The sequence below is a fragment of the Lingula anatina genome, chromosome 2, assembly GCF_051362555.1.
Source record: "Lingula anatina isolate TDL-2025a chromosome 2, LinAna3.0, whole genome shotgun sequence".
In the NCBI taxonomy this organism is placed as follows: Eukaryota; Metazoa; Brachiopoda; class Lingulata; order Lingulida; family Lingulidae; genus Lingula; species Lingula anatina.
In genome coordinates, this window is record NC_141768.1 from 41,840,071 (window position 1) to 41,852,377 (window position 12,307).

General features: G+C 36.4%; 2 protein-coding genes across 10 annotated transcripts in view; one reads left to right on the forward strand and one right to left on the reverse strand.

The window, feature by feature from the left end:
* LOC106156406 (vacuolar protein sorting-associated protein 8 homolog) overlaps window positions 1-2,623 on the forward strand; it is a 31,397-nt gene extending 28,774 nt beyond the window's left edge. For both annotated transcript variants that reach the window (XM_087005353.1, XM_087005355.1), the window contains one exon: window positions 553-2,623. In XM_087005353.1, the coding sequence (XP_086861479.1) occupies window positions 553-684 (132 nt within the window). In that variant the 3' untranslated portion in view covers window positions 685-2,623. The remainder of the gene's footprint in view (window positions 1-552) is intronic.
* An 897-nt stretch (window positions 2,624-3,520) lies between these two features.
* Window positions 3,521-12,307, reverse strand: part of LOC106156405 (uncharacterized) — a 35,717-nt gene continuing 26,930 nt past the window's right edge. For 4 of the 8 annotated variants that reach the window (XM_013531649.2, XM_013531650.2, XM_013531648.2 and 1 more), the window contains exons 7-9: window positions 11,387-11,434; window positions 8,453-8,481; window positions 3,521-7,087 (exon numbers count right to left, since the gene is read on the reverse strand). In XM_013531649.2, coding sequence (XP_013387103.1) covers window positions 6,760-7,087; window positions 8,453-8,481; window positions 11,387-11,434 — 405 coding nt within the window. In that variant the 3' untranslated portion in view covers window positions 3,521-6,759. Of the gene's footprint in view, window positions 7,088-8,452; window positions 8,482-11,299; window positions 11,435-12,307 lie in introns of all 8 variants that reach the window. The other 4 variants (XM_087005384.1, XM_087005386.1, XM_087005383.1 and 1 more) reach the window with 4 other exon arrangements.

Here is a 12,307-nt window from a genome sequence, read left to right on the forward strand (position 1 = left end):
ATGTCCAGGACAATGAGCTGGCAGTGTTACTGTCTTGATGCTGGTTGTTTATTGTATTGTCTGCCACTCACCAAGGAATTTTATATGTAATTTGATATGTGATGAAGGAGGACAAGGTGCCTCATTTTAGTAAACAAGATGGCCAAACCCACCATTCAGCCGATGTCGTGGATGTAATGGATCTTATTTCAGGCCTGTAGTTATGCCAGAAATTTTAAAGGAATTTTTTCTAAAAAATGGCCCTTTTCACCAAAATACTGTAGAACCTAGATCAAATTTTGATTAAGGGCAAACCTTTTTCTGACCCAAAGGGTGTTTTGTTTGAACCCCCCCCCAAACACCCCAAACCTGCCTACAGACCAAGGCCCCGGAACTCGAAAGCATCGCATATTGCGAATAGCAATATCACATAGAGGCTGCATTGTATTATATGGGGCCAGTATGGGCAAGTTATGGAATCGAGACAGTTGCGCTCGTTCGCAATGCGCGATGCTTTCGAGTTATGGGGCCCAGTTCTTTTATTCTATTCTTTAATATTCTATTCTGTTCTAGTTGGCATTCTTAGAAGAGCTATCTAGAGCTGAAGTCAACCAGAGGTACAGGCCAGCTGCCACAAGTTTACTCCACAACGAGAGATTCCAGCTACGACTGGCGCCACCACCTTCACATATGTTGGCAGACTAAGGCCACAAGATGACATTATATTTAAATTATTGTATTTCAGTATGCAGTTTGCACGAAATAAACAGTTGTCACACAAATTGGTTCAGTGGTAATATACCATTATGGCATATCATCAGCTATAAGTGACATCCTGTATGACATATTCATCAAGATTTGCAAAGTACCTGTGTGATATATTCATATTGATTTGCAAAGTACCTGTGTGACATATTCATCAAGATTTGCAAAGTACCATCATGGGAACTTTTGGAGTCTGCGAGTAAAGGCTCTTAGTGAAGAGAGGAACAGATCAATAGACTGAAGTGAGGCTACTGGCCCACTGTTAATCTGAATTTTTTAAATACATTATTAAGATGGGTGGCACACGCATGACATAAATGATCTTGAAATATATTTCAGTCTTACCTACAGTTTCAATTAATGAACCTTCTGTTGCCTGTGCTTTTTGAGAGGCATTTCAAAATTTTGAAAGTAAAACAATTCATGTTATTCTTGTTCAGTTTAAAAACAAAGATTTCAGATTTTATTACACCAAAGATTTGTAATCTTAAGAGTTGTTGCATCTTGATCAAGATGAAGCAGATGTTTTTAAATCAAATGTCCAGTGAGTATCAATTTTTTCATATTTCAAATATTTATTGTTAAACTTATACTCACTCTGTATTATTTTAAAGACTTTACTAGTAGTTTTTTTTTTTTTTTTTTTTTTTTTTTTGAAAAAGTAATTTTTTGTGTACTACTGCCTCTTTTATCCATTGCTTGTTCATGATTATATGGTTATGTGGTATGGAAAGTATTAATACAATCATCATGTTAATGATGGATTGGGGAAGTGATGACAGCCTAAATATAGGGAGGAGGGACAAAAAATAAAATTTAATGTGCATGGCTAATAAAGGCATAATGTTATTTTAATATGCAAATCTATAGCCTAACACTTAAAAGTTCAACTGAATGGCACAACAAACGGATTGTCTTCTTTTTTGATAGACATTATTTTATGTATTTTATGGATATTTGATCACCACTATCACTACTAGGACATTTTCAATCTACTTGCCAACAAGTTCTTGTGATGCCAAAAAAAAAAAAAAAAAGCAAAGTTGCTTGAATGGCTGTAAAGCTTCCTTTATATTTTTAAATATCAAATTTAACTAAAAGGATATCAGAGGCAAAGGATAAAGAACAATATTTTCAAATAAAAAAGCCATTTATTACATAATCTTGGTAAGTAACACTGGTTTGAAATCACATTTTAACAATTAATGAAATCAAATGATTCAGTAAAACAAGAGGTTGAAAACAAGTGCCAGTGGTATATGAACTAATGAATTGGGTCACATAATGCCTTTAAAGATACATTTAAATTTATGTGTAGAATTCTTTTTTATTCATTTGTTGAAATAATTATTGATTGGCATTTTTAGATGTAAAGTACCAGTTTTCCATCCAAGCTTTGGACTCATTTGATACTAAAATATATTCCATTCAAAAGAACCAATCATAATGTTATACCTGCATTGCTGGTAATTGCATAATAACACTTCGGCCCATGATGTCAGATATAGGAACACAAGCAATGATGATGTCATCAACTTTAACACAAACACTGATGATGTCATCTAAACAATTTAAATACAGCAACTGAACTGGCGACCTAAAAATGATGTTGCAGTTTACACAGAAAAAACATATATGATTTCTTTAAAATGTGAAAAATTGGTTGTATGTGTATAAATACGTTTGTGTCAAAGGAGATCGTGTGGGGTTCAAAACAGAAGAAAAACATTTAAAAATTAATAAAGTAAATAAACAACGGGAGTCAGGAATGTTGTGATAGTTGAAAGTTTGGTTAAGGAATACACATTGCAGTGTACGAATAACAGGTAAAAGGACTGCCCGTGAAAATTTGTCGCAAAAATAAATCTGCATCATCGGCTTTTTTAGGTTTTTACTGATCAACCCTCATAAGTCCCAAACTCTAAATGTACTTCTTCAAGCCTACCTTTCTCTTCACTTGGACTTCAATGGGCGATCAAATGCATTACTTGTATTTCACTCTCGTGCAAAGTCCCGTTTTTGAGCAGATCTATCCATTTAAGTAGAACACGCACTGTATGCAGTGCAACATGCCCTTTTGACTTGACTACAGGTTATTTAAAAAGAAAGAAATGAAATAAAGGCGACAAAATTCTCACGGATAGCCCTTTAATCACAATAACATAAGTACAATTTTATCTGCCTTTGGCACCATGGATGTTGTCGTCTGAAGCACCTCCTTAAAACGCAAGTATTGATTCGCGCTCCACCTATCGTGAAAACAACTTTGTTCACTAATGACCACTACAGCCCGTTTCCCAAAATAACTTAACCAAGAAAATTGGTCTTAATGTAAAGAACAATATTTTTTTATTTACTTTGATTGAAGGTAAACTGGTCCAATTGAATGAAATATTGTGCCGATTTGGAAATAGAAAAAGACATTGCTAATGCTTCAAATCATACGTTATTTACGCAAGAAAGTCTTTGTACTTGACGTCACTTGTCGTACGGTGGACGGGGGCCTTGGAGCAGATTTCTTCATCTTGAATTAAACGGGGTTCGAAGTATTGCTGTTACGCATCCTTCGAATGTTAAATGCCAATTTCTCTGTCGAGCAAGCGTGGTAGATATTTTTGGATCATTTTCAATTAACAAGCCCACACTTGGCACCAATCCCGTGATTGATGAATTGAGGTCACAACCTTCTGATCGATATTTCGTAGGCCTACTATTATGCTATTTAATGGACCTTATCTCCTCGTGATGCAGTGTCTATAATTCGTATTTTGTTTAATATGTTAGAGAGTTTCTTTATTTTATTTCATAATCCGAAATAAATAGGCCTACATAAGGTAACATAGGTTAATCGTTCGACCATGACTCTTAAACACCACGTAGTAGCCTAACCATTCCATGTCTTGCAAGACTTCCGATACGGAAATCGCTCAACCTTGGTATTTTACAAGCTGTTAACATGGAACAAGTCAATTACTTGTGCAACTTTCGAAAAAACTATGTTTGAAGCCTTTCCATTCAAGCGTATAGAGACTGCATCGTGTCGCAAGAATGTTATTATTGTAAAAAGTTATTGTTCCCCTTGAAAAAAAATAGGATTATGTGAGGTATAATTTTTTGTTCTTATCCTTAGTTAGAAATACGAACAAGAGGCCACGGCCTTTTAAACTACAAGTAGAAATAATGATTGTGCTCTCTGCGTTGTTACCAGAGTAAATTCAAATAAGATATTTTACAAAAGTTTTTTTTTTTTTTCAGATCAAATGCAGCAAATCCAATGCAAAATCAATGTTAAATGGACGTTTTCTTGGCCCAAATCGCTGACACAAATTTTGGTGATTCTGTTTACGTCACATCCGGCTTTTCATTTGGCCCATCAGTATTGAAAGATGCTACGTCATAGGCCTACATACCCAAACTGCCAGAGGCATTTTGATAAGATGATAGTTGGGGCTTCCTTTTTTACAGAGATATACTAGGCGTTTAGATAAACTGATGTCTAGAAAATCTGTGCAGGAACGCGGAAGTCTCTTATCTGATAAATCAGACAAAATCAGCTTTTTCCTAACGGATGCCATAAACCAGAAAGAATTGTTGCCCAATACCATCCGCCGTTTTTGGCCACTACTTTTCAAATCAACAATAAGTCCTGGAATTAAAGTCCGGAAAACATTACGTTGGATCAGTGTCTTACCCACTGTAATCTACGTTGTTCTGCTCATTTTATCTAAAGCGTTTCACCCCCTTTCCACCAGGACCCCAGATGTCCTATCAGGCTTTTATGCCCGAAGAGTTGCCTGAACAAAGTGCTTCAGAGATTTAACGGCAACATCCATGGTGCTAAGCAAGTTGATAACAATAAACGTGTACAGAATATGTACCAACTGAACACAGAAACAAACTGAACAGACCTCTTGCAGACAATATGTCCGATACAAAACTTAACGTTTAAAGGCATATAAACAGTACAACTAACCTAACAGAACCACTTACGAACCCAGTACGTCTAGACACAAAGTGGATCACACCAATGAAAGAACTTAATGTATGCTTATCAAACGTACATATATGTATATACACAGACCAATGAAGTACGTGGTTTCATTGGTTTCGAAAACGTGAACAACCCTAATATTCAAAGCTTCATTGTTTCTACTTGCTGCTAAAGGTTGGTATGTAAATTCAATATTTTATCAGTACCGAATCACAAGCATAACAAACATGATAAGAGACTTAGTAGTCTTAAAACTTAACACCTTTGGCGAGTACGGTATTTGTTCACAGAGGCAAGATATGTCTACATATAACAAGGTGCAGCAACGCCAGTACTACAAAGAATCAGTTGCGAACTCGGCTTGCTCCACTAGAACGTACATTGCGAAATACCATATCGGCACCCTGAATATCCAAGCCTCCCCCATGTCGCCCCTTACACGAGCACGTGCTTGCGATACCCGTTGAAATAAAACACTTATGATAAGCGTACGCTGTGTAAAGAAGAGTAACATGTATAACTCTGAGAAAGAGAGTGCTGTGCAAGGCCACATTTATACATTTACAGTTAATGTAGCATCACAAGCGCAAATATAGTATCAGCACGCTTATGCAGTTTGCTATTCTATCATTCATTATTCGGCATTGACAACAAGGAAATTACACCATAAAAAGCACAGCGGGTTTTCTGAGTCTCGTAATTTTTAAGGTGAGTACTGGAGTACCAGCATCATAATAATCGTGCATATTATGTATATTACATACAGCGTACATTTCGCCATGCAGGAATAACAGCGCCTTAAGCAGTTGGTAATTGCTTCAGAGTAACTTTAAAAAGGTGTATATTAGGCAAAGCCCATCGCCACAGGTTGCTTGTCAAGCACTGGCTCCTGTCGCTAAATTTACCTTCCTTCCTACATTAATGAAGGAGAATAATAAAACTACAAGATAAATTAAATACCGGCATGTTTCGTTTTTAATTTGTGAAAACGAAAGCGCTGTTCTACGTTTATATCACTTGATAGTTACATGTCAACGTCATCACTATCGTTTGTTGCAAGTTTAGCATAGGTAAGGCGCAAAGACGCACATTTGTGAAAGATATATATTATCAACTAAGGCTTTACCGGATATTTTATCCGACCTTGCACTATATATTGCCACATGGTATTCAAACCACAAACTAGGCACAGCTTGAACGCGGCTCAGGAGGAATATCGGGGCTCAAGTCCTATATGACAAGATTTATGCCCTAGTCCCACTGGTAGTTTCTCATTTCGGATGTGACTCGCTTCGAGTTGAACACTATATCACAGTTTTTTTAAATCAACCAAGCTGCAGCGATTAGAAATCCATAAATAGACAATAAACTTGAAGTGAGTCATCAAATCTGTTGGAAGAAACACAACACACAGACAAACATCTATCAAGACCAACTCTTATAAGAAGTTCTCAAATTCACCATTGGCGCTTTCATTAACTTTTCTGCATTCTGTATTTGAAAGTTGAAAATCTAACGGTGGGTTACACACGTAACACCGAGAACTTGCATTATACTGTCTTTTTCTATAGCATTACATTCTTTTAAAAATACACCCTATTTGGCCAGCAACTTCATCTGGATGCATCGCCGTTTTTTTCGTCAGATGCCCCAGCTTGATTCACCAGACAGTTTCTTCAACATAATCCTCAAATACGACTCTTATCAAAACGTCCTTTACCTTTTTAAGCCGCATCCGCAGACGTTTCGTCTTGATTTGTATCCATGACGTCAATGTGGCGTCAATATGCTTGTAAATATGGGGTTAGATTACATCACATTGTCTCCATGGCAACAATAAATCAGCACTAACCATCAACAGCATCCGGGTCATGAAATAATCTATGTACAACTTACGGGATTTTGTCAACTCTATATGGACTTGTCGTTACGTATTTACCTTTTAAATTCTGCATCATCGTCATGTTTTTTTAATAACATTCATAAAAAGGGGTGGCGTCACACAATCACGTCATTACATAACGCTACGTGAATATCACCGGTTTACTACGTTCAGGTTTCTCAGGTGGTGTCTTATCACTGACCGTGTTTTCCACGCAGTTATTTTGGCAAGGACCACCAGGTGCCGCCACTGTACTCTCCCCCTTTTTCTTTATTTTGTCGGAATCCGTGGTGGTTGTCTCGGTGGTCAGAAGAACCGGGGCAGTGCTACACGAATGAAGGATGCTTGGCCCCGCCTGGCGGTGTCCTGTTGTGGGAGTTTGCGGTGATATCTGGGGGGTGGATGGCGTGCCCCCCGCTGGCGGAGCTTGAAGAGTACTGCTTTGATAATTGGTGGCGGGCAACACTCTCCTGTGGGAAATACAAGAAAAGAAAGTGTTATTCAAAATCACAAAGTTTCAAATTATTCAGAATTTATGTTTCAGACGTTATTTTGTAGCGATGGGAAGGCATGTGCATTTCACTGCAATAAACCTAGTTTTGTGAACGTGAGGAATGCTGCAAGAGTTTTATAGAGTAAAAATGCACCACAACTTGCCTCCAGGGGGTGGTGTTACACCGCAACTTTGATACTGGAAACCATGCACAAAAAAACTTCATATTCCTTAGTTATCCAATGTCACACGCCAAGGGAAATTAAACTTCACCAAGCCAATGGGCATTACATTAGCCACGCGGTGTTTTTCATTAGAACACCAAATTCTTTATATAGATACGCACATCCAAAATTAAGGGGTTTTCATCTTTTAACAGCCAAAAAGTTATATATATATATATATAGTTTGTCATGCAAACAGTGCCTTTGAACGCATGGCCATGAGTGTTTATTTCATTGAATACGCTACAGACCATTTTTTTTTTCACGAGGAAAATGGCACGATGAACTCTTCAATCAATATCTTTTACACTTTATTTCACCCTTTACCAAGATAATTATCCAGCATATCACAATATCCTTACTAAAGTCAGGCTCTCTACATATAATTTTTGCATATTTTCCTATAGCAATTGCGTAAAGTGCGCAAATGTAAGGCATGCCTCTTAACTTACATAGCTTAACATACAGAGCAATAACTTGTACACTACTATTAAAGGGCGGAGAAAAAGTTCTCGAAGAAAATAAAGAATATTGGCATAGATTTAAATCAAGCTGTTTACCAAGACAATTAGTGTTATGCCTGTATTTGATGTTCATGGAAGTGAATTGCGTATCAGACTATATCCTATATAATGAAAATACTGCAAGTGAGGATCGTTCGTTTTCTATGGTATATCTTATTCAAACTGCACAGCACAGCGTTGGGTATAAACTTTGTCATCATGAAGCCAACCAAGTGTGAGCTCAACAAAAAGCCAAATAAATAAGGTGAGTTTGGAAAAACGTGTCAATTAGAATATTGCTTGAAAGAACGAATTCATTACATGGGCTTGAATTTCGATCAATTATTAAAGAAACACTTTTTTCATGCTTGGAAACTTGGATCCACTCGTAGCCCGTCAAACCTAGACATGCTTTGTTAAAGTTAAGTCTGCCGTGTGTATGAACATGTTCTGTAAGCCAGTTTGCCACAAAACTAAAATTAAACTGCAGAAATAAATAATCATAATAAATGTGAAATAAAAATACTAAAATAACCATAACTGAAGAAAGCCCAACCGATTGGTGACGTCATGCAGGTTGTGACGTCATGCAAACTTGCGTCAAGTCCTGCTTACCTGTGCATATTACGTAGAAAATTCTTGACCTACGAGAGGCAAAATATTTCATGTACAGGATTATGTTTTCAACATGAAAAACTCATGGTGTTCTACTTTTATTCTTTAGTTGGTGTTGCTGTATATGTTGTAGATATTTTTACAGAAAATGCTCATAAATTAGCTTTAAAAAAGGGGTACTAGATTGAATCTAAGGAATTAATTTTGAATAGATATTTAAAGCGTTAGTTTTGATCGAATGTTAGTGCTACTTCACTTTTCAAAATTGGTTAAAGGGCTATGACAAATCATACTGTTCACTGTTCAATACCAATCATGCGTTTCGAAACTGCTAAAGCTGTGAAATTTATTTTAGGGGATAGCAACGGGCTGGTATTCTAAAACACAGTCTTGTCAAACAAATCAACATATTTTGTAAAGAAAACAAAGAAGGGAAGATAAACATAGTGATCGGTATGTTAGGATTTATAAATCTGTAGTCATGGAACTTGCATTTTGTATTTTCAACTGTGAATTTACTATGTTTAAAAAACTGTAATAGTGTTACATACGTTGGTAACTCGGCTTGTGTATACTATTGGCATCCAACAACCCCTTAGCAAATGCTGCATTTGTGACTAAAACTTGCGATGCAAAATTATCTCCATTTTGACCATTGTTACGTCCATTATACAAAGTTCAAAGCATAGTTAGCATTGACTGACCCCTTTAAAATCAACTAATTCAATGTTTAAAACAAATATTTATGGGACGATCATTTGGGAGTTGTCATGCTCTTAAAACACAATAGGCCTTAAAACACTACAACAGATAAACATTTTCGTTGCGTGGGTGGGGAGAGAGGGGTGCAAATCCATATCATGAATACATTTAGTAGTGTGTGCTCATGCACGGAGTTAAAAACTGCTTTCAAAGGATTGTACGTTTACCACATCAGACAATTTTTTTCCAAATTATTGTTGACCGACAGGGTCGCTATTCATACAATTTAGAATAGAAATCATCCATTTTAACGTGTTCAGTTAGTTATAAATTATAATTAAAACCACGGTTATTCTGCCTTTCATAAATAAGGTTAATTGACGTTCAGTGATTAAAGACTTCTGATATAAAATCTAACTTTAATTTAACTCTCATCCAAATTTCCCTCTATCTTTCTAATTTCATATTCCTTTTGCAAGAATCTCAAATACTTTTATACTATGTAATATAAATCTTAATGTCATCGCTTTTTATTTCAACGTTTATCAGTTTTAAACGGGATAGAATCGCGTAACGTTCAGGTACAATGCATCAGATGCCTTTCATAACTTTCTTTTCTAGCTTCTGTTAAATAGTATTTTAATTTTCACGTAGGCCTTTTCCACATGGAGCGTTATACTGCAGCGAATTAACTTTACCACTACTCTTTGAGGATCGTAGTTCATGCAATTACGCTACATATTAATTACGCTTATTACGGTACGGTGCAGGCCTTTTCCTTGCTTTCACAAATTCGCGCCGTCAGAAGTTGATTTGCAGGCTGTGTCAGGTGCGCGTGGGGGACTTTTACGTAACGGCCGGGCTATTGAGTTGTAAATCTATCAAGTGTACCGATACAACTTTATCACTTAATTATACTGCTCGATGTAAAAAGGCCTGTAAAGTGTGTGATATTCTGACTATCAACGAATACTATCTGCATACTAAAGGTGCGTTAGTTTGTATCTATAAGCTAGCTATACCTCAACCAATATGCTACTAACATAGTTTCAAAAAGTGCAATAAATTAACTAACATAAAGCAAACACATTGAGTATGGTCCAACCTTATCAACGACTGATCTGTAATAACTAAAACATAAAAAAATGTAAATTGCGTAATAATACAAATGCATTTTTATATGACATGGACTACATTTTGGTAGCGTAGTTAGCGGTTCTCACTTAAAAATAAAAGAACATTCACTGTGAATATTGGCAAGCTATAAAGGAATAGGGCGGATACATCAATCTGTCACCGGTAGAGTCTTTTAAAGGACCATTGTGAATAATGTCAAGCTGAAGGGAAACGAGGGTGGATGTCTCAAACGGTTTCCGGTATATAATTTTATGGTATCAATTTTATTAAGCACGGGTGGCCAATATGTAGGATTTCAAAGCGGTTTCACTTCGTCTTTCTCAATATCTTTCGATATAATATCAACTGACTGGATCGGTTTCATGAAATAGATATAGTCTAAAATTTGGTCTGAATTTTTAAATTTTTAAAAGACCAAATCTTTGACTTAATGTAAATCGGCAGTAGTCTCAGTAAATGAAAACTTGTACCTGTTTTATACGCGACGTGCATGGTAACTGTTCCAGACCAACACTTAGCTCATTTAAGCGAACAACTTTGGATTTATATTGAACTAAAGTTGACTTAAATTTTTCCAAAAAGGTAAGACCAATTTTCAGGCTATGGCCGTTTTCTGAAACCGACCCATAAAGCTCAGGGTAGGTACTGTCCACAACAAAGTAAAATTCCTCACTTTTTTTGCTTTGGCGCACCAAAGCCTTTGCCAGATTATTGCCGTATTACTAGCATTAATGTAACGTTAAATTTGATTCGTCATCATATTTTTGGCAACGCAATTCACCTTCTTGTTTTTTTTTTTTATCAGTGCCAGTCTTTTTTAAGAGTATCGCAAGGATAAGAGGAACTTGAAGGGGTGTTAGTTTAGTTAAGAAGCAGACAGATGTATCTTAGTTTTAGATTATGAGTAAGGGTGTAAGTTAAGTTTTTGTTACAAATATACGATAGTGATAACGAAAAGTTATATAAGTTAAAAAGTACACGTATTTACAAAATAGCTATCCTTCGTACTTTTATACATGCCTATGTATTCCTTGGATGGTTACTTAAGAAGTCTGTAAAAGGTTTTCCATGAAGTTGTGCGATCAAGGCACCTACCATGTATTCTCTGTCTTTCTGCTTCATAATTCTTCGTCTTTTGCAAGCCTGGAGTAGACGGAAGAGGTCACAATTAGAGATCAAAGGCGCTGATGGAACTGAAACCGGAACCAAAAAAAAAATGGCGCTTGCGCATTATCTCTCTCGTTTGATTGGTTGGTTTCCTCTACTATACGTCAAATCGACCAATTAAGAGAGATATATGCAGAACATAACAAAAAAGTTGCACCATCAAACGACCTAGGGGTTTTTCATGAAATATGTAATAATATATACATTATTTGAATTTCAAAACTGAATAAACGTTTTCTTCATTACGTACAAAGAAATATAAAAGAAAAACACAGGCACAATCACTTGATAATTTGTAAACATCAAAACATAATATTTGGTAACGACTAAAAAAACTAAAAATATAAAATTACGAAATACCGTTTGACTATTTTTAGTAGGATACAATTATAGACGTTTAAGTAACGTCGTTCTGAATACCTCCTTTGCCCAGCTCCACGTGGAAATCATGAAAAGAGGTTTATTTGTGCGCTGTGAATCCAATCCAAGGCAGGCGTGCCAAAATTCTTACCTTCGGATCCAGGGACGGGGTCGAGAGCGAAGGAGCAAAGTCTAATTCCCCCCTCCCATGACTGACAACCTGGATCCGCCAGCGCACAGCATACACAGCCAATACATACGATAAGCTGTGTTCACACAACATGCTGAACTAATTTTTGCAGGTAAGAGGTGAGGAAAAGTCACGATAACAGATCTAGGTTGCCCGACATGGAAGGTTGCGCGCGCACTATTTTTGGATTGCACGTTTCACGCAGGGGTTGCACTTTTGTAACAAAAGCGCCTTTAATAACAGAAAAAAAGACTAAATGAATCTATAAAGCAATGTTTACTTAGATTTTGTATTGTTAT